Source organism: Choloepus didactylus, chromosome 16, assembly GCF_015220235.1.
Source record: "Choloepus didactylus isolate mChoDid1 chromosome 16, mChoDid1.pri, whole genome shotgun sequence".
Taxonomy (NCBI): Eukaryota; Metazoa; Chordata; class Mammalia; order Pilosa; family Megalonychidae; genus Choloepus; species Choloepus didactylus.
In genome coordinates, this window is record NC_051322.1 from 10,703,025 (window position 1) to 10,726,310 (window position 23,286).

General features: G+C 38.1%; 1 protein-coding gene across 2 annotated transcripts in view; it reads right to left on the reverse strand.

Annotated features, from left to right (window-relative positions):
- The window catches only part of DOK6 (docking protein 6), a 491,683-nt gene that overhangs the window by 70,814 nt on the left and 397,583 nt on the right, over positions 1 to 23,286 (reverse strand). For both annotated transcript variants that reach the window (XM_037806228.1, XM_037806229.1), the window contains one exon: positions 13,559 to 13,676. In XM_037806228.1, the coding sequence (XP_037662156.1) occupies positions 13,559 to 13,676 (118 nt within the window). The remainder of the gene's footprint in view (positions 1 to 13,558; positions 13,677 to 23,286) is intronic.

Sequence of the window (23,286 nt, forward strand, 5' to 3'; positions counted from 1 at the left end):
TTCTTGATTTTTTTCAGTGAGGATATATTCATTCTGCAATTAAAAAGTTTTTTTATTGATTTCAGTTAAATTTCATGCATTTATCCCTTGGATTTTTTGGCAAATTTTCAGAAATCATACTGTCCTTAAGTTAAAAAAAATCAGTTTTAAATGGGAACCACAAAAATGTTTATTTCAGGGAAATAAAACTTGGGTAAGAAGAAACTGACAACTTTTTTATGGAAGCCACAGGAACTAACAGCAGCTGGTGGTAACACGGCATCTCTGCGTGTCAGCATGACTACCTAAAGAGAAAGAAGAAGCTATTCAAGAGAGAGGAGTGTATGAAATAAAAGGCATAGCCTAATGGGAGCTGCTTGTGAAATCTCCAAAATAAGACACTTCTAAAAAAGTTGGAACTGAGGGAGGAACACATTTGAACTTCCTGTAAAGCTTAGTTAAAAAGCTTGGAAAATATTAATGACAAGTAATGACAACCCTCAAGAGTTAAACCCACTAATTTACATACATAGTGTGCTTTAAAATGTTCCATAAAAGGCGCAAAGCTGCTATATAAAAGTTTTAAAGCAGTGCTCAAGCCATGTAGAACTTGCTTGGAATATTGTGGACTTTCTAGAAATTGCTTAGAAGGCTTCCCACCTGGGATGTCTCATTTAAAGCACATTTGAGAATAGCTGTGGTCTTGTTTTTCTTGGGAATAATTCTTGTAAACCTTGATTGCGGTTCAGAAGAGAATGCAACTGGGCAGAAGAGTATAGATTATGAGTGTTTGACTCCTTCTGTTACTCTGGGATAGTTACATAACCTTCCTATCCTAGTGGCAATCTAGCTAGAAAATTAGACCACTTGGGTTGATAATCTACTTTTAGTACCTAGGCAAGATGGCAAGTTAGTTAATGCTTCTGTGGCTCAGTTTCATTCTTTGTAAAATGTGGACAGTGTCAGTCAGGGTTTCTCAGAGAAACAGACAAACGGATTTATTGGTCTGTTTATAAAGATTTATTTTAGGGAACTAACTAGCTCACACACTGTGGAGCTGACCAGTCTGAAATCCATGGTTCCATAGGGGGCGGCAGCCGTCCCAAAGCTGAACCAAGAGTTGATGTTGTAGTCTTGAGGAAGAATTTCTTCTTTTCTGGGAAACCTCACTTTTTGCTCTGAAGGCCTTCAACTGACTGGAAAAGGCTCATCCACAATTTCTAGGGTAATCCCATTTACTTAATGAAGACAATCGATTTTCACTGTTAACCACTTCTACAAAACACCTTCACACCAACACCTAGATTAGTGTTTGGTTAAGTAACAAGGTACTATAGCCTAGCCAAGTTAACACACAGGACTAACCATAACAGAGATGGCAAGGGCACCTGCCTCAGAGGCTGCTGGGAAGCTTAACCATCGTCACAGGTGTGAAGTGCCTGGTAAATGTGGGCTAATGTGATGATGCTCCCTCCTCTTCCCCACCAGAAAAACTGCATCCATAACAATTACCATTTCCCCAGTTCATCTGCTTCTATGCAATTATATTTGTGAAATTACCTAGCACAGTATCTTGTTCATAGTAGATGGCTCAATAAAATATATATCTCTTTCCTAAAAGAAATGTTAAACACATTTCACTTCCTCACTTGCCTTCAGACCATATGTAACTCTGTCTCAAGCCAGGTAAATTGTCCAACCCTGCCCATTTACTGACTGGAGAGATTACATTTGGTTAAAGAGAATTGTGTGGCTTTTACATTACTGAGCTAGGATGAGAGCTCCATTTTCCGGACTCTTGGTGTCTGGCTGCCCTCTGACAAATAGATTCAGCCCCGAGGCACAGGAAATACATAGTAGATTATGGAATGAAGAACATACTGTGATCTTCATTTTTACATACTTAGTTTTGTATAATGCACCCCTCAAAATGATGCAACATTAATATAGAAACACATTAGAATAATAAAACTGATCAGACTTTATATATAATTTGCTTGAATTAGTTTTTAGAAAAAAATAGCTTTTTTCGTGAATTTATGGGCAATGCTAAGTTTTACTCTCAAAAACTTTAAGAAAATATTACAAAGAAATTCATAAATGATTATTCTCAAAGAAAAGTTTCAACTAATCAGGTTGGTACTTTTTAAAGTTTCAAATACAACCACAGAGTGCTTCTGGCCAGCCTGTTTTGAGCACATAGTGAATTCTAATGTCTAATGCCTTAGAAAATGTATATTCCTCAAATGTGCCCCAGGGAGGCAACTTCCCAAATTCATTTACAATAATGGGATTTTCAGATGAAGGAAACAATAAGTATAATTTCTGTCACAGAGTTGTGTTGTCAGTGCAAAAATTTCATCCTAACATCAAATACCTTTTATTGTTGAATTTACATGTAAAAGAAATACTATGTCACTTAAAGTTTGGTCTTGAGCATCACTTTCTTGTAAAACAAACAGAAGTCCTACATCCCATACCAAACCAATATCATGTAGCCATGGCAACCAAGAAATTCTACACATGCTCCCAACGACACTGCTTTCCCTGCGGAAAGTACAGGCCTTCACACGTGTGCACAGGGCCACAATTCCTAACACACAAATGCCTCTCATATAAACTTCTGTAACTATGTTCCTAAGTTTTAAAATGTCAAGTTGTTCAAAATAGCAAACTTCTGATTAGCATTTATTACTTGTAGGGCCCTCAGCCAGGTGCCAGACCTTCCGAAGCCCACACTCAGCTTCACATCCATGCGACACGGCCATTTATTCTCAGGCAGGTACACTTTAGTATTTTAATGATATTAACTTCCTGATGTCTCATATTTTCTTATTCTCCAATCATTATCAAGTCTCCAGATTCCATATTATCTGCTTGGTAGACAAAGGAAAATAAAGGGAGAAGTACACAAAGTAAATTAATTAAACCTTTAACTTGGGAGAGGGTGCATTTTGTTGAAGGGCTAGAGATAGAAATAACATTTAAAAACAGAACAGGAAAGAGAGATCACAGAGAAAAAAAAATGAACAATTTTCCTTCTAGGTCCTTCTCTATAGTTTATAATTTGTGAAGCATAGCCTAATAGGTATATTTTTGAGGGAAAAAAAATATAGTGAGATGGCAATGAGACAAATGCTTTTCTCTCTCTCTCTCTCTCTCTCTCTGTGTTGTGATTGTATTAAGCTTTCCCTGAACTCATATTATGCTCTATATTTATTCCCTACGGAATAAAATGGAAAGTATGTATAGATTACATAAAAATTTGATTAACATAGAGCTTAATGTGCTACCTATTATATTAAAATAAAATGAGTGGGGGAAGCTCTGTAAGTTAGAGAGATCAGAACAGAGTTTTTAATATCAGATTTGCATTACAGAGAGTGAGGCAATTTATTTTAATAAGACTGCTGGTGGATTATACAAATTTAACATAACATCTGGAAACCACTGGTCTTTTATCTTTTAGTAATTACTTTTATGTATCTGGTAAAACATGATTATACGACTGTTATATTGCAAATGGTGAGTCATCTTTAGATGTGGCTTTCTGCTATGCCAGGAGAACTTAATTAGCGGACTAAATCTTGATGGTCACCCCCTGACCAGCCAGTACGGTGCATCACACAGGAGGATAAATTCAGTACTAACTGGCTCATGCAGGGCTGGTCGCCATTAGGAGAGAGGCTGGGGCCCAGTGGAGAAAGAAAGATGTTCTCTCGGGGTCATCTAGCACAGGCCACGTCAATCAACCTGCGAGAATTGATCCTGGTGGCTCTGCCTCTGCACTGAGCTTAGCGAAGTCCTTCCAGGAGGTCTCCAGCTCTTGGGGTCTAGTTCCCTTAGACAACCTGCAAGGAGCAGACTAAGGCTCGGGAGCAGGGGCTCCAAGAGAAGGTGGTCACCTCTTAAAGGGACAGTGTCTTATTGACGTTCACTGATGAGATGAAAAAAATATCAGAAGACTCAAGACTGATTTATTTTTCCCCACTTGCATTAAAAAAGTTAGGGTTAGGATTAGATTTAGTTCTTCTAGAGCTTTACGAACCAGAAGCTATTTATTAAAGCTACAATTTTAAAAAGTTCTTGGAACCATGTGAAATTCCTCATGCACAGTAGAAACTGTAATAACACTTTAAGGTAAAGAGGAGAATACTTTGGCATGGGATAGCACACCTCTGTTTTCCAGAGAAGGACTGCCTTAGTAGGAGTTCAACTTACTTCAGTCTATTGACAATGGACAGTGGTCACCAGATGTTTATGCCCTAAGGGTATGATCTCATTAAATCATTAGGACAGTACCATAATCCTTATTTTAGAGAGAGAGAATAAGGCTTAGAAAGTTTAAATTGTCCAAAGTCGTCCAATGAGGGAGTGGTAGTGTTAATATTCAAATATGGGTTTATCGGACCCCCAAACTTAAGATGTTAACTCCTATGGACAGTGCCCTGTCAGTATCAGTGTGCCCCCAAGATGGGCTGTGCCATGGGGATAAAAAGTCACCCAAAGTGACCAGCTCACATGTTAGCAGAGGAAGATCTATATGCACAATATGTTCATAGAATGAAGTTAACATAAAGATCTGTGGGGAGGAATGGGGTTCTGATGCAGGCCACACACAGATGAACCTTGGAAACATCATGTCGAGGGAAATAAGCCAGACACAAAGGGACAAGCATTGTATGAACTCACTGACTTGAAGCAATCAGAAAAAGCAAACTCATAGAGTCAATCTAGAACATAGGTTACCAGGGGACGCTGTGGGAATAGGGAGTGGGAAGTCAAAGCTTAAAATGTACAGGGTTCTTATTTGACATGATGGAAATGTTTTGGTAATAGATGGTGGTGATGGCAACACAACATTATAAATGCAATTAGCAGCACTGAAATATATATCCAAATATGATTAAAAGGGAAAACATTAGATTGTATATCTAGTAACAGAATAAAAATTAAAAACAAATCCACGGAACTATGCTACACAAATGGTGAATCCTGAGTTAAACCATAGACAGACTTTAATTAATAGTACAATATAAAAATGCGCTATCAACAATTGTAACAAATGTTCCATACCAAGGCAAGGTGTTGGTGGGTGATACATGGCAATCCTGTATTTTATGCATGATTGTTCTCTAACCCCACAACTTCTCCAATTAAAAAAAAATCTATGGGCGCAGGGAAGAGGGAGTGATTAATTATGACTGCAGGCTGTGACGAAGGTGTCACAGTAGGGCTTTTGGAGCATTTTTAAGATGTCTATTTTGGGGAGCAACCAATAAATTTATTTTCAAAAACTGTTATCCAGGGAGGCACTTCCTGCCTTTGACTTAAGGTAAGGATATGCAGTCAATATTCACCACATAAAAGGCAGATGTTGCTTCTAGAAAATGGTCAGGTGGTTATGGGTTGCTGCTAAATCATCATCAGCGGCCTGTTCATTATTGAGAGGCTGTGATGTGTTTGGCTACTACTAATGGCTGTGACCTAGCTATCCAAAAATGTATAAATTCAATACCGGAGAGATCGTAGCTCAAACACATGCAGGCTCCTTTTTACTACTGGTGCTTGTTTCTGTAGGTTTTATTTTTTTATTTGCAACAGGAGGCTTTTATTAACTTTGCAATTTGAAAAAGAACACATAATGTAAATTTAAATAGAAAACCTTATATATATATATATTTATTTACTTATACACACACAATGTGAACTTGAAACTGAATGGGCAGCAAAGAAGAACAGAGGGTAATAGCTGAGCAAAGAGTAAATATATCCTGTGATTTGACCCCCTGATCTATGGTAGAACTCTATGTACCATTTTTGAAGGTTCTCTCTAATGCTAATTGCCTGTTTGCATCTTGTCCTTCTGAGAATCTGGAGCCACAGATGCCCTTTCAGTGACCATGAAACATCTTCTGTGTAATCAGGTTTGCTGCTGCGCTGACCTCAGGGGTCTGTAGGCTTAATTACACTGTATGGAGGGTGCAGGAAAGCAGACAAGTGAGGGCTGGAGTTTAAATATTAATCAGTGCTAGCCAGAGCAGAACTCCAGCAGGCACCACCTTTACAAAGTGCATCCACGGTTATCCTTGATTCCAACAGTGGGCTTGTTCAAGGTGTTCAAAAGTGAGTCGAAGTATATCCCATAAAATTTTGTGTGAAAAGAAGTGACTAACTCTATCAGGAAAAGTTTAAGGGTAGCACACAGTCCTACAATCCTGCTCATTAGGGACCCATTTTCAGATCCTCTTTCCAATACTATGGCTTGTAGAAGAACCAATCCCTAGAAGGAAAGAAGGTGGAGAGAGGGAGAGTCAGAAACAGAGCTAGTGATGACATTAGAGGGACAGATCTACAGTATTTCACAGATCTTCCAAACACAAGATTGGCAAGTGTCTGTGTTTAATAAAAATGCCCCTCAAACAAAAAGCAGACCTGCTAGCAAACATGCAACCACGGGCAAGGAGAATTACTTGGGCCACGTGGAGCAGGCTGCCCGAGGAACCAGAGACTATTCTTTTTGAAACACTAGTTCAGAATCTTCCTCAGGTGCACCCACACGGAGGAGATGTGGTGTTGATGTCCTCACCTCCGTGTACACTTTTAAACACACTTTCTAACTCATTTTTGCATTCAGTAAGGAGTCACTGAGTGCCTCCAACTCATGTGGCACTAACGATAGTTTTTACAAGTTTGATTTTGCCATTTTCAGTAAATGCTTTTGCCATCTTCACAAATCCTGATTTAAAGACCTCACTATATATTACATCATCTAAAACACAGAGTGGTAATTAAGAGCCAAGGTGAGAAGACAGAGCAATTAGGCAAGAGAAGGAAATAAAAGACATCCAAACTGGAAAAGAAGTAATCCCTATTTGCAGATGATATGAAACTACATATAGGAAACCCTGAAGTCCACAAGAAAGCTACTAAAGCTAATAAATGAATTCAGCAAAATGGCAGAGCACAAGATCAACACACAAAAATCAGGGGTGTGTCAATACACCAGGAATGGACAATCTGAAAAGGAAATCAAGAAAACAACTCCATTTACAATAGCAACTGAGTGTCAAACACCTAGGAATACATTTAATCAAGGTTGTAAAGGACTTGTATATGGAAAACTACAAATCATTACAAAATGAAATAAAAGAGGACCTAAATAAATGGAAAGATATCCTATGATCATAGATTAGAAGATTTAATATCACTAAGATGTCAATACTACCCAAAATGATTTGCAGATTCAGTGCAATCCCAATCAAAATTCCAATAGCCTTCTTGGCAGAAATGAAAAAGCTAATCAATAAATTCAAATGGAAGGGCAAGGGGCTCCAAATAACCAAATCATCCTGGAAAAGAAGAACAAAATTGAAGGACTTACATGTTCCGATTTCAAAACTTTTTATAGAACTATGGCAATCATAACAGTGTGGTACTGGCACAAGGACAGACATAGATACCAATGGAATAGAATTGAGAGTTCAGAAATAAACCCACACATCTTTGGACAGTTGGTTTTTGATAATAGGTGAAAGAATGATCTCTTCAACAAATGGTTCCAGGGAATCTTGATATCCACATGCAAAAGAATGAAAGTGGATCTCTACTTCAACCATATACAAAAAGTAACTCAAAATCAATCAACAACCTAAATATAAGATCTAAAATTATAAAACTTTTAGAAGAAAACATAGGGAAATATCTTTAGGGCCTTGTATTAGGCAATGAATTCTTGGACTTTATATCAAAAGCTCAAGCAAAAAAAGAAAAAAAAATAGATAAATTGGACTGTATCAAAATTAAAAACTTTTGTGTGTTAAAGGACTTTATCAAGAAAGTGAAAAGATAACCTACTTGTGCTGGTTTAAATGTATTATGTCCCCCAGAAAAAGCATAATCTTTGATGTAATCTTGTGTGGGCTGACCTATCAGTGTTAATTAGATTGTAATTCTTTGAGTGTTTCCATGGAGATGTGCCCCACCCAACTGTGAGTGATGACTCTGATTGGATAATTTCCATGGAGGTGTTACCCCACCCATTCAGGGTGGGTCTAAATTAAAACACTGGAGCAAACAGAAGGGACTCAGTGCAGCTGAGAGTGACATTTAGAAAAGGAGCTACAGCTAAGAGGGACACTTTGAAGAAAGCACAGGAGCTGCAGATGAGAGACAGTTTGAAGACGGCCGTTGAAAGCAGACTCTTGCTCTGGAGAAGCTAAAAGAGGACAAATACCCTAAGTGCAACTAAGAGTGACATTTTTGAGGAATTGCAGCCTAGAGACGAACGTCCTGGGAGAAAGCCATTCTGAAACCAGAACTTTGGAGCAGATGCCAGCTAACAGAGGTTTTCCGGAAACCACTGGCCATCCTCCAGTGAAGATATCCGATTGTTGATGTGTTACCTTGGACACTTTATGGCCTTAAGACTGTAACTGTGTAATGAAATAAACCCCCTTTTATAAAAGCCAATCCATCTCTGGTGTTTTGCATTCTGGCAGCATTAACAAACTAGAACACTACTCAATGGGATAAAATATTTGGAAATCACATATTTGAAAAGAATCTAATATCCAGAATATATAAAGGACTCCTACAACTCAACAACAAAATGACAAACACTCAATTAAAAAATGTTCAAAGGACTTGAAGAGACGTTTCTCCTAAGGATATACAAATGACCAATAAGCATATGAAAATATGCTCAGCAACATTAGCCATTAGGGAAATGCAAATCAAAACCTCAATGAGATACAACCTCATATCCACTAAAAAGGCTATTATTTAAAAAAAAGGGGAGGTGGATAAAAAGTGTTAATGAGAATGTGGAGAAATAGGAACTCTCATACACTGTTGGTGGGAAGGTAAATGGGGGCAGCTTCTGTGGAAAAGTTTGCTGATTCTTCCCAAAGTTAAACACAGGACTACCATGGGACCTGGCAATCCTACTTCTAGATATATACCCAAAAGAATTGAAAGCAGGGACTCAAACAGATACTTGCACACCAATATTCATAGAAGCATTATTCACAATAGCCAAAAGATGGAAAACCCAGGTGTTCATTAGCAGATGAATGGATAAACAAAATGTGGTATGTGCACATAATGGAATGTTATTCAGCTGTGAAAAGGAATTAAGTTCTGATACATGCTGCAACATGGATGGAACTTTGAAGACATTACGTTGAGTGAAAGAAGCCAAAGACAAATGGACAGATATTTTATGATTCCACTTAAATGAAATAATCAATATGCAAATTCATAGAGACATGAAGGAGAGTACAGGCCACCAAGGTCAGAGGAGGGGAGGGAGAACGGAGTTAAAGCATAATGGCTCAGGGTTTCTGTTCGGAGAGATGAAACAATCTGGTAATGCATAGTGATGGTAGCCCAACGTTGTGAATATGATTAATGCCACTGAATCGTATGCTTGGGAATGGCTGAGATGGGAAATTTTAGGTTGTGCGTGGGTTACTATAATTAAAAAAAGAGAATAAAGACACACTGATAATTAAGTTCAATACATGAACACAGACTGGGTCTCAAATTGGAATATAGATTGCTTTATACCAATGTTAAATTTTTGAACTTGATAACTGTATGTAATGTGATCACATAAGTGAATATCCTTGAACTTAGGAAATATACATGGCAATAAATATTAATGGAATATGATTTAGGCAATCTACTTGCACATTTAGAAAATAGATATATGATGGGCAGATAGACAGAATGATGTAGGAAATGTGGTAAAACGGTAAAAGTTGGTAGTTTTAAGTATCTGGGTAGAGGGTATTTTAGAGTTCTCCTGGGTAGAGGGTATTTTAGAGTTCTCCGTATTGATTTTGTATTATTTTTTTTTAAAAAAAGTTCCTGTAAACTTGAAATTGGATCAAAATAAAAAGTTTAAAAAGTTAAATTAAGCAGATAAAAATGCCAAAAATAAGTCAAGGTGAGAGTCTTAAATTTAGCAAAACTAGATAATCTGATCTCCTTATGGGATTCTGATGAAAGAAAGTTTACCTTCTTTCTTTTTCTTGCTTCTCTCTCTCTCTCTCTCTCTACCTCCCTCTCTCTCCCCCTTACCCCCACGTGCTCCTCATGGTCTCAGTAAAACTGAGCTGTGAACAAAAATCAAAACTGCATCAACATTAAAACCAATTAGTATTTTTTAAGCATTCGCTTTTGAATCAAGAGTTCCAAATCATAGTTCCTTCCCTTGAAGAGTTTAGGTTTCCCTAAGTCTAGAATTAATAACCTCTAGAAAGTGTTGTGACATGAGCAGTTTTCATAAATGCACAGGTAATTAGAGAAATATGAATAGAAAAGTGCCTTTGGATACAAATCAAACATCCTTGCTATCTGAGAAAAAGAAAGAAGAGTAAAAGTCTCTACTGCATCTACAAGAAGAGGAGGCATATATAATTCAACCTATCCCAAGCCATTTAGAGGTAAGCACAGTAATTTATACTCTCAGAGCACTCTTCTTGGAGTAGTATGGAGAAATTTAGCAGATTACATTGCACTGACTCCCAACCTTAGTCTACATGCAGCATCTCTGTTGTTTGTCTTTTACAGTTCACCTTGCTTCTGTAGCAATAGCAGTGGATGACAGAAATGGAGACTTTGAAACTAGCTAACTTCAGGGTTTGGAGGGTTGACAGGCAATGGAAATCAGAGGCAAGTTTTAATGTAGAATGGATTTGTTTTCTCGCCCTGAATGGTTTGGGGGTTCTAGCACATGTGCTGCTTATTAATGAATCCCAATCAATTAAACTTTAAATATTGATAACTTGTCTCCCTTTTCCCTCTGATTGAAAGCTTGCTGAATTTAATTTATATTGATCTCAGCTTCATAGTAAGAATATAAATAATATGATGAGAAAATTCTCAATATGTACTTTTATTTCTCACTGCTGCCTATGGTTTATTTTAACACCCACCACTCTATGTTTTCATTTTGCCTCTAAGATGGATGATGACAGTTGGCAGACAACAGTTACCTCTTTGTAAAGAGACCTGATGCCACTTCAAGGAACACAACTGAGGAAGTGAGATGCAAAATAACCATACTTTTAAATATAGTTTAGTGAAGAAGTAGAGATACATGGACAGGTGCTGAGGTTTGCTGTTTCTATTTTTATGTCTTTCTTGTTTTGGTAGTTCTTTCTACTGGACTCCTTTTGGGTGTAGCCTGAGTAAATTATGCCCCTATAAAGAACTATTGTCAAAAGGCTCCTCGTCCTCTGCTTATTTCGATGGTCTCAACAGAACAAAAGGAGAATAAAGTAAATCACTATTCTCAAACTATCACTAACAAGTTTCCCTCTCTCTTCTTCTGTCTATTATCTATCTACCTATCATCTATCAATCTCTCTTATCTATATCTATCTTCTATCATCTATATTTATGTATTCTAGATATATCTATGGATAGATAATTATTTATATATATGATATGACAATAAAATGAGGGATATATAAAATGGTAAAGTGCATTGCTCTAAGAAGTGTACCATGCAAAAATAAATCCATGGTATAGTGAAATGTAATTTACATTTACATCGAATACAGTAATTACCTTAGTTAATACATATTTTCTTTTACACTAAAACAACAGCAACTACCAAAAGAAAAAGAATGTGTTATCAAAACCATCTGAATAACTTTTCCATTGTAATTGATAAGGTTTTTCAAGCCCTTAACTGCTGGAAAGATGCTACTAATGAGATAAATCATAAACTATTTCCATCAGCTATTGTTTCTATTTTATTATGTAAACCGACATTCACCTTCAAGGATACTCTCACAATGTTTTAAGATATTTCAATGCATTCTAGCATTTTTGTTTTGATGCATATGACATTTTTATTTGGAAGTTCTGTATCAGTCTAAATCTCAGTTTTCCCTTTAGAGAAAAATTTCCCTTATGTTACAATGAAAACAACAGTCTTTCATTTCCTGAAATTTTACAGAAGCCCTCGACAAAAACCAAAGTTATCATTACACTGCTTTCTAAGCTACTTCTAAATTATTTGTATTAACATCTCACTTTTTAAAGCTTATATATTTGATAGTTTTTATTTTCTCATATAAATAGTCCATATTTTAAATTTTCTTCAAAAGAATGTGAATATTTACATATATGCCTGTATGTTTAGACAAAAATAACTGCATTTTCTAATTATTTCTAATCACAGGAACAGGCGAGATTAATTTTCAAGATAGTGACACCCGGGCAATTTTAATCATGGTTCCTGACATTTGCAGAGGGAAGCAAAGGCACAAGAAGTGTGTCCTCTCTCTCTGATCCCTGAAATTGCCAATCTGCCCTCCTTTCCAGTCTCAACCCCTTAACCCACATCTCATAAAGTATTTTCTCATGTAAGTAAATAATATAACAAGAAAATAACTATCTGCTAAATACAGCTAGTGATGTTAGCCACTAGCAGGGCTCATTCAAAACACAAAATGCAAATGCCTTCAGTAAGTGACTAAAATAGTTCCAAATGCATTTTCTTGCAGAACATGTCTTTAATCATTAATTTCCTCTGATCAAATGCCATTTGTCTAGGTTTGAAACTCTGGTAAGCCACTATTGCTTTAGAAATGCTCCCAGTCTTTCAGTTTGCTTGTCGCGGAAATATTTCTTACTGAAACGTTTAGTGTTGCTAATGTGCTAAGGGAAAATGACTCTGAATTCATAACTATGCTGAAGGTTGTAATTGGTCCTTCATTCACCAGACATTTATTGGGTGCCCAGTATGTTCAAGTCTAGGGTGCGCAATAAGTGTTTGTTGGATTTGTGGTCTCGGCTGTGCTTGGTTATCCTTATTTTATTTAGCTTCCTGCTTCCTCCAGTCTTAGTCAGTGGTTAGTCAATTGCTTGTAGCCAGATATTTTATTTGTAGGAGAAGAATTACTCATTAGGAAACAAAAGGGAAGGGGTAGAAAAAGAACCACACAAGCTGAGCTTTCTGCTGTTGCTGATCAAATACCTGCTATCAATTAATCTGATTCATTTGGTTAGCAATTAGCATGCTAGTTAATTGACCATTTCTCAGTAGGAAATTTACAGAAGCAAAGTATTTACGCCTGGCCTGTACTCTCCTGCACGCTCCCCAAATGGGTTCTGGGTCAAGGCATAGACTCAATCTTAAAAGTTCTGTGAGTAGGTTGATGTGGCTTTTTATTACAGAGCCTTGACTAATATTCAATCCTATTTAGAGCAAAAGACGGCAAGAAAGTGATCCTTTGTAAAACACACATGGAACAGACCCTAACATTAACTACTTCTGGCTTCTGATTATGTGCTTTGTATAAGGTTTTACTCAAGTTCCTGTGCCAAATTTGGTTCTCAGCTCCTACAGTGATTTTTGGAATAATTTTTACCATCAGTTTATGAAATTGTAGCTTTTAAAAAACCACTGTAAATCTCTGGGCTCCCACTGTGGCCAGTGACAGCTGATAAACTGAAATGGAGGAAAAACAAGCACTGAAAATGCAAAGCAACTTGCATGACTCTTGGCCAACGTCAAGGAAGCTAATGGAGGGATGGCTTTATTATTTTAGTTACTTGCCTTGCAAACTGTAGATTTCTCCAACGCTGTTCTGACGAGTGATGTGGTGCCAGTACGCACTCCGAGGAAGGGAGATGGACTTGGATAACGTCATCGGTTCAACCAAGCTTGTCTGAAGCTGAGAGAAAAAGAAAATGTATCTTAAGCTTTATTGAAATATTAAACTCAAATCGGCCATTTTAGATGTTGAGGATTAAATGTGGGTGATATATGACAGAATCTGTTATAGACACCTGCTGATCCTCTCCTTCAGGATAATTGTTTTAGAAAGTAAAATGATGACCCAGAAAATACGAAATGAACATTAACAGGAAGTAAACGGGAAGTAAACAGGAAGGCGGGTCAATACTTAATCAATTGTATTTCACCAGGCAAATTATTTGCATTTCTATGGGCAAGAATTATCTGTATTGCTACCAGCTTTCTACAACTTACAGAGCTGTAAGAGAGCTCAAAAAATGCAGGTAAGAGCCCCTGTAGACACAGAGATCCCAGACGGGCCTTGCACAGGACACCCAGGGATCTTTTTTTACCCAGTTCAGTCTCAGTTTTTCTTGTCACCACCCCTTCTTACACAAAGGCTATTCTCAAATAGATCCCTTACTTGCTCCTGTGATAGGACCCTGTACATATTGGAAAAGTGTTTTGCCTGAGAAGCTCTGTGATAAAGGTGTGATCTATTTAATACTTAAAACATAAATTTTAAGGTTAGTTTGAGAGATCCACACAGTATCACATCCCTTACTCAGGCACAGGATTAGTTCAGAGAACAGCACCTACTGCATTTTCAAGAAGGAAATGACTTTATTGACTCATGCCAGATTTAAAAAAAAAAAATCCTACAGAAATGGCCTAATTTGGGTTAGTGCACATTTCCCTGACAAGCCTGAGCAAACATTCACTTTCTGACAATGTGCAATGCTCTAATGAATAAATCCTCACATTACCCCCAGCCCCCATTTAATGCCTGACTTGTGGCAAAACTGGGAGTTGTGAAGATGGTCTCTGTCCCGGCTTGCCTCCCAGGCTGTCTCTGCTCACCGTGGTGTGCACGCCCTTTAACACCCACGCACGTGGTGCCCGCCGCCCTGACCGTGCCTTCCTACCTCACATACACATTCTCAGAACCAGCTCTTCCTACCCTCCACTCGGGGCGCTGGCAGGGAGGTCCTGCCAAAACGGGCCCCAGAACCCACAGAGCACTCAGAGGTGTTCACATTTTAATAGAAGACACAAAGGGCTTGAACACATTAATTTTATTTTGCTTTTTCAGTGGAGGCATTTCCAGAACTGCTATGTCTTGTCATAAAATCCCCCAACTAATCCCCCTTGCTCTAGTTAAAAGTCTGGCTCTGTTGAAGTAGCCTCCATGGTTGGTTGACTGAGAAGATGGTTCGAAACAGTAATATCACAAAATTTTTTAGATTTTTCAAAACTTGGTGTACTTAGAGTTTTTCTCCTTATTATGAAAATAGGTATGCTATTCATGTTCACATCCGATGCTGGAGGGTGGGTTATTTGAGGGCTAGAGAAGCTAAATTTCTGGGTCACAATAGAGCAATACTTTTCAGAATTATTGGGATACTTGTTAACAATGCACATTTCTGGTTTTTATCCCAGAAAAAACAGAGAGACATCCTGTGGGTAGGCTGTGCGCATTAGGAAAGCGAAAAAGATCCTTACATAAAGATCCAACACCCACTACTGTAAGGAAACAGATTCTCATTTTATAAAAGTGTCACTGGGAGAAAAGGGCTTTAACTTCAAAGCCACTTTCTCATGTGAGGCAAAAACTTAATTAAGCACAAAAACCTTTAATTTGTGTCATCAGTGTCCATTAATGACATCAATTAATCCACAAATGAAACTCTTATTAATAACAGTTCTGTCTATTCTTTATTCTTTTTTCTTATATATTATAATTTGGTTGTTATTTAACATCAAATAGATCTTCAATGGTAAATTAAACTTTCCAAAATTTGATAAAACTGCTTTCCTTTCTACTTTTTCATTCAGGGGAATATGTTTCTTCCCAAATGGTCCATCTTAAGCATCATGGAAAACACAGTAAACACATTCTGTTTGCTGTAAACAAGTAACTGTAAATACTGGAGAATAATTTCCTCCATAAAATTTTTACCAGAATCACCCACATTTTCTTTCACTTTATCTTTCCCTATTTCTCACTCTAAATTGCTGCCAAATTCTATTTCTTCACTTGTTTCGTTTCCTCTTTACTCCAATATTTAATTCCAGAAAAATGGAAAATTTGTATTTAAAATCTTGAATACGAGTATTCTCAGAAAGTTTGTCAGAGAAACAAATCTATATCCACTACCTCTCAGATGTCTATGTTCTCCTAGACATCAGTGAATACATTTATGATTTATCATTCAAAACTGGGTATTCACCATTAAGTACCCACTTTGTGTCAGGCATGGTGCAATCGATAAGATGATGTAGGATCCATTTGATTTATCCAGAATTTTTAAAATTTTGTCATTAAGTTTAAACAATGCATTATCATTTCGCTTTTTTGATATTCATATGACAAAGACAATGCGGCAACATTTCAGGCACTTTTACTAAAGAATTTTATTAGCTCTAATTTTAAACTCAAGATAAAACTTCTATTGGAGAAAGGGTTTAACAGGAGGGCATATATAAAATCAGTCCTAAGTATATTCATATTATAATGACGCTTCAAATAGAAACATTAAGGTAAAAATAATTAAAATTTTAAATGCTAAAAAAATTTCTTAATTGAAGGAGAAACACATCATTTTGTCCTGAAGGATTTTGGAGTGAGTACACCAAAAAATTTAGAGGGTGGAGGTGGGGCAAGATAGCAGCATAGAGAGGTGTGTAATTTAGTTAGTCCTCTACAGCAACTACTAAAAAGCCAGGAACAACTAGTAAATAGTCTGGAACAATTGCTGCAGGACAAACGTTACTGTCCACACATTGTACACCAGCCTGGAATGGCTGAGATTGCAGCATAAAAGCTGTAAGTAAAAACTACTGAACCGAGCTGGGAGCCCGCTCCCCCCATGGCAGGCTGAGCTGCAAGACCTCACTGTGGGAGAAAGCAGCAGTCCCTGCTGGCAGCAAGCAAATATAGCTCAACTTAGCTCCCACTGGGGTTTTATTAAATAATGTGGGCTGCTGAATACAAGCTAAAAACACAGACAAACCCCTAACAAGCAGCAGAGTACCCTGAGGTCACTCCCAGTGGAGAGGAGGTGGGGCTGACAGGAAAAAAATACAGAGGCTTTTGCAGATGGCTGTGCTTAGAATACTGGAAAACGCCTGTGTTCCAAAAAAAGGAGCAGAGAAGACTGGGTACTATCTCTGGCTGACAGGTGAAAGTGGGGGGCCGAGGACTGGCTCTGAAAAGAGGCTTTCTTTCCTCTTTTTTCTTCTTTGAATCTGAGTGGTTCAGTGGAGAAAGCCTCAGGCATCTCCAATTCTCAGCCCTCAGAACCAGGCAAGGGTGGATTTAAAAGAGTCAGTGAGACAAAGGAGTAATTCAAGTGCAGAAGATAACTCCCTGGGGGGGGGGGTGTATCTTCCCTTAGAGGAGGGAGGTAGGTGCCAGCTCAACTGTCTGCCCTCCCTTCAGAACTCAGACCCCAGGGCCTGGGGGAAAACAATCAAACCAGAAACAACTTAAGCTGAGAATTAAAGGGGCCACACCTCTTTACACCAGTGGGAAGCAACAGGCTGACAGGTGCCACCTGCTTGGCAGGTTAGAAAAAGCACAGCGGCTATGGGAAAGTCTGTCAGTCTTCTAAGACACACCCTCAGGGAAACCTGATACTGAATATAGCCCCCTTCTGGGACCTGAGCCTGTTCTGGTCTGGGAAAATCTGATGGGGGTAATCAAGGAAACCAGATGCCTAGACAACAGAAAACCACAAATCATACTAGGAAAAATGAAGCTATGGTCCAGTCAAAAGACCAAACTTATACTACAACTGAGATACAGGAATTGAAACAACTAATGCTAAGTCAGTTCAACAAAAGAGATGAAGGATAAAAGGAAAACTTTGGGCAAACATAAGGAAGAACTCAAAAGTTTGAAAAAACAACTGGCAGAACCTATGGAAATGAAAAGCACAACAAAAGAGATGAAAAACACAATGGAGACATATAACAACAGATTTCAAGAGACAGAAGTAAAAACATTAAGGAATTGGATAATAAGACACGTGAAATCCTACACACAAAAGGATAGGGAAAAGAATGGAAAAATATGAGCAACGTCTCAGGGAATTGAACTACAACATGAGGCATATGGATATACATGTCATGGGTGTCCGAGCAGGAGAAGAGAAGGGAAAAGGGGCAGAAGCAATAATAGAGGAAATAATCAATGAAAATTTCCCATCTCTTGTGAAAGACATAAAATTACAGATCCAAGAAGCTCAGCGTACCCCAAACAGAATAGATCTGAATAGGTCTACTTCAAGACACTTAATCAGATGATAAAACATCAAAGACAAAGAGAAAATCCTGAAAGCAGCAAGAGAAAAGTGATCCATCACATACAAGGGAAGCTTGATAAGACTATGTGCGGATTTCTCAGTAGAAAACATGGAGGCAAGAAGGCCGTGATGTGATATATTTAAGATACTGAAAGAGAAAAACTGCCAGCCAAGAATTTTATATCTGGCAAAACTGTCCTTCAAATATGAGGGAGAGTTTAAAATATTCTGTGACAAACAGACAATGAGAGAGTTTGTGAACAAGATACTTGCTCTACAGGAAATACTAAAGGGAGTGCTACAGACAGATAGGAAAAGACAGGTGTGAGAGGTTTGGAGCACAATTTTGGGTGATGTTAGCATGGTAATGTAAGTACACTGAACAAAGATGACTATGAATATGGTTGAAAGAGGAAGATTAGGGGCATGTGGGGCACCAGAAGGAAAGAGGGAAGATAAAGACTGGGACTGTATAACTTAGTGAATCCTAGAGTGCTCAAAAATTTTGATAAAATGTACAATATGTTTCTACATGAGGGAGAACAAATGAATGTCAACCTTGCAATTTGTTAAAAATGGGGTGGTATTGGGGAAAAATACAATCTATGCAAACTGGAGTCTATAGTTAATAGAAACATTGTATTACACCTCCTTTAATGTAACAAAGGCAATATACCAAAGCTAAATGCCTATAAGATGAGGATATAAGGGAGGGGTATGGAATTCTTGGCATTGGTGATGTTGTCTGACTCTTTTATTGTGCTTTGTTTTAATTTTATCTTTTTTTTTTGTTGCTTTTTAGCTCTTTTTTTTTCTTTTTCTTTTTTCTCTCTACCTTTTTTGACTCTTCCTCTTTCTTTGTGGAAGAAATGGAAATGTCCTTTTATAGACAGTGGTGGTGATGGTGAATGCATAATTACATGATTATACAGTGAGCCACCTATAGTTTATAGTTAGGATGGAATGTATGGTGCATGAACAAAACTGTCTTAAAAAAAGAAACGGGCTGATGGATGAGCCTTAAGGAAATTACATTGAGTGAAATAAGTCAGACATAAAAGGACAAATATTGTATGATCTCGCTGATAGGAACTAACTGTAATATGTAAACTGATAGACATGAATTATAGGTTACCAGGATATAGAATGAGGCTAAAGAATGGGGAACGGCTGCTTATTATTAGCAGAATGTTTAACTAGGTTGAACTTAAGCGTTTGGAAATGGACAGAGATGATGATAGCATGTTATTGTGAGAATAACTAACAGTGCTGAATGGTGTGTAAATGTGGTAAGAAGGGGAAATTTAGAGTCACATATGTCACCAGAAGGAAAGCTGGAGCTTAAAATATGGGAATGTATAACACAGTGAATCTTGTGGTAGACAATGTCTGTGATTAACTGCACAAATATTAGAAATGTCTTTCATGAACTAGAACAAATGTATGACACTATAACTAGAAGTTAATAATAGAAGGGTATATAGGGAAAAATGTACCCATTACAAACCATGTACTAAAGTTAGTAATATTTTAACATTCTTTCATCAACAGTAACAAATGTACTATATCAATACTATCAGTCAGTAATGGAGGGGGGTGGTTAGAGGTATGGAAGGATTTGAGATTTCTTTTTTCTTTTTCTTTCTTTTCTGGAGTAATGAAATTTCTAAAATTGAAAAAAAATTAATTGTGGTGATGAATGTACAACCATATAATGGTACCATGAACAAGTGATTGTACATTTTGGATGATTGTGAATAATTAGAATAAAATTGAATAAAAAATTATAGGGCAATTTATACTCATATTGCAAGTAAGTGTCAATGCTTACATAGGCAAAGCAGAAAGTGATATTTGGGGATCATTTTGAGCAATTACAAATCAAATAAGATGGATACATGTCTTCGTTCGTTTATTTGCTGTGCAGATCTGCCCGGACGGTTCCATGGATGGCCTGAGGTGGCTTAGTGAGAAAAGTCCTCAAGAGAATGGACAAAAAATCTGCAGCCCAGAGTTCCAGACTGCCTCCATGTTTAACCATGGACATGTCCTGCAGACCATACTACTCTGTTTCTCCTTTTCTACGTTCAGGATCTGGAAATGATGCTTCAGCTCAGATGTGGAAGTGACTAAATATGGAAGCAATCAATTCAGGTATTGTCACACTCATCACAGCTTTCGCTGTTTGTTGGCTCTAACTCTCTCTTGGCTTCGTGTGGAGAGCCGTTTTTAGCCATTTTCCGGGTTAGGGCCTAGTGGGCATTCTGCAGCCTGCTCCTAGAGTACGCCCCTCCCATCGAGTGAGCCGGGATGGCGCTCGCGTCCTGTTTCAGCCTGCTCCTAGAGTACACCCCTCCCATCGAGTGAGCCAAGATGGCGCTCGAGTCCTGCTTCCGCATTATGGCGCTAGAAGCAGCAGTTGCTGCTAGCCTATTGTACACGCTTACGTGGTGCCTGTTTGTTGGTTGTGATCATTGTATATAAGAAAGTTCCCGGGCAGAGCTCGGGGAGACAGCCCACAAGGAGCCGTACCTGACGGCCGCATCGAGGCTGTTCTCCCGCGAGGCACTCTGCCACGCGTGGTAATCTGTAACAGAGAATGCTTGTCTAGCTTCAGTAAAAGAATTGCTCTCACAACCACCGTGTGGCTCGAGTCGTGACTTCCAGCCAGATCAGTTTTGCGTGGTCTGCATCTCTCTCTCTCTCTATCCCTTGTTTCTCCCCTCGCCGGCCGGGGAGCAGGGGTCGAGCGGGGCGGCGCCGGACAGCTTCGTTCTTTTAGGAACAGCTGTCAGTTCACTGGGACACTGAGCAACGAATCAGAAATTGCTTATTTAGAATTGCAAAAAGTTAAGATCACAGCTCATCCGAGTCTGGAGAGTAGTGAAAACTTTTATATTCTATTTGAATGCTGCAACCTACATGTCACAAAGCCCATTTTTAAATTTGAATGTCACACAGATAAAAGTTGTGCTGTCCTCAAGTTGACAAGGAAAAAAACAAAACCAAAAGAATACTGCATTTAGAGCCCACTCTTAATTGGTTCCTTCTGTTCACCCCCATTTAGGGAACAAATAAATAATTTTATATATTTTTGTGAACATCTGAAACTTGTATGTGATATCAGATTGATCCCAATACCATTTCCTCCTGCAACCCTCATTACCCCCCTAACTTCCCCCCTAGTTTCAGAGTGCTCTCTCGAAAACACTTGGTTGAAAAGATAGGTAGTTTACAATTCTCCTGGTCCCTCAAGGTTCTGCATGTTTTGTGACAACTTCTGTCCCTCTCTATTTGTTCAGGTGTGTTTGCATAGCAAACCGCCTTGGGAGAGACAGACAGTTTCTTCCTCCAGGGCAGAGGGCACATTTGTTTCCTGACCAGGACAAAGGTCGGGCAAGTCTGCTACCAGCCATCTCATATATTTGGGAGTTCCCTAAAAAACCTGCTGTGCGTGCAGATCCGCCTGGCTGCTCCGCAGTGCCCCCGAGGGACGTGGGAACATGAAACGTGTGATGCTCGCGGTGCTGCAACAGTCCTTTGTTTCTGACTCGGGCGTCTTGTGTCATCTGCCAGCATCCGGATGCTGCAGCAGGCAAGGGAGGGAAGGCTGGTGGCATCTCTTCTGCTTGTGCTAGTCTCTGGGTTGTCTCGTTATCTGCTGCTCTTCCTATTCCTCACGAAATTCCCTCCATTGAACTACAGAGCATGGTCTCTGGTCACCTAACTGCGCCATGACCAATACAGAGTGTTATCTCATTATGCCTCAAATTTATTCAGTGCATCCTCAATGAAAGACTTTTAAGTTATTTCCATGCTTCGGATAATTTCAATTCTAAAGGATTTTGAGAAACTTAAAAAAAAATCATTTAGGTCAGTATTCTATCTAGGGAAGTTATTTTGTGTATGTGGCCTTTATATTTTTATAAAAAAAGGCATCAAATTCTCTTAGAGTTTAGAAAGAATTTTGCCTGTTTTTATGTCACATGTTATCTCCAATGTGTATAATTTGCATTTTTCTTTGGGTAATTTTTTTCCTATATTGTTACTTTTATCTCTTAGAGAAAATTGGGGTTTCTATTTATTTAAGTAATTAACATTTTTCAGTTCTTCTTATGGTTTTACTCTTATCATAGTTCATTTCTTCTTCCTGCTTTTTAGTTCTTTTTCTATTCTGCCTTCCAAAGTTGAATATTCCCATTTAAACTCTTATTTTTTTAAATTAATGAAAGCATTTGCTTCTGATTGCTACTTTGTCCACTTCCAAATTTTTGATAAGAAGAATAAAAATCATTCTTTTCTAAAATTCTCTAATTGCAGTTTTATTTCCTCTTTAATGCAAAAGACTGTGTACATTTTTTGAGATAATTAATGCTTTTATGTGCATATTTTATTATTAATTTTTCATTGTAATGCACTGTGGTAAGAGAATGTGGCCCGAGTGGTTGCCATATTCTGAGTTTATTTTTCATTTTTACCTAATAAATGGCTAGCTTCTGGACCTGTTTCATAGATGATTAAAAAGATGCACTGAGGTATCGAATCTCTCATTGTCTCTCTATATATTATTCATTATGTAAATTCTTCTTTATATACTTGTCTAATTTTCTAATCTATTAAGATATGAAGGAAAGTGTTGATTTCAAATTACCAATTTGCATGTTTCTACCCATTTTATCTTGCATATTTAAGTACTATTTTATATATAAAAATGACATCTTATTCGACAAACAGTGCTTTCTGACTTTGAGGGTACTGTAATTTTTTTCCATTCTTTACCTATATTGTTAAACTCTACTATTAAAGTTCTCCTCAGCTGTCCCAGAGTTCAACCTCACCTCCATCTTTCAGGCCCCACTTTTCCAAATAAAAGGGCTAATGGTCTCCTCTGCTTTCTTACAGCAAGTCTGGGCTGCTTCTTCAAGAACTAGTGCTGTCAAACATTGAAGACTGGCGGTATGATGTGCTGAACCCTCTATCATGGGACTTGCCCTTATGAAGCTTGTTATTGCAAAGAAGAGGCTAGGCCTGCTTATAATTGTGCCTAGGAGTCTCCCCTGAGTACCTCTTTGTTACTCAGATGCAGCCCTCTCTCTCTAGGTAAGCCAACTTGGCGGGTGAATTCACTGCCCTCCCCCCTACGCAGGACCTGACTCCCAGGGGTGTAAATCTCTCTGGCAATGCAGGATATGACTCCCTGGGATGAATCTGGACGTGACATCATGGGATTGAGAACATCTT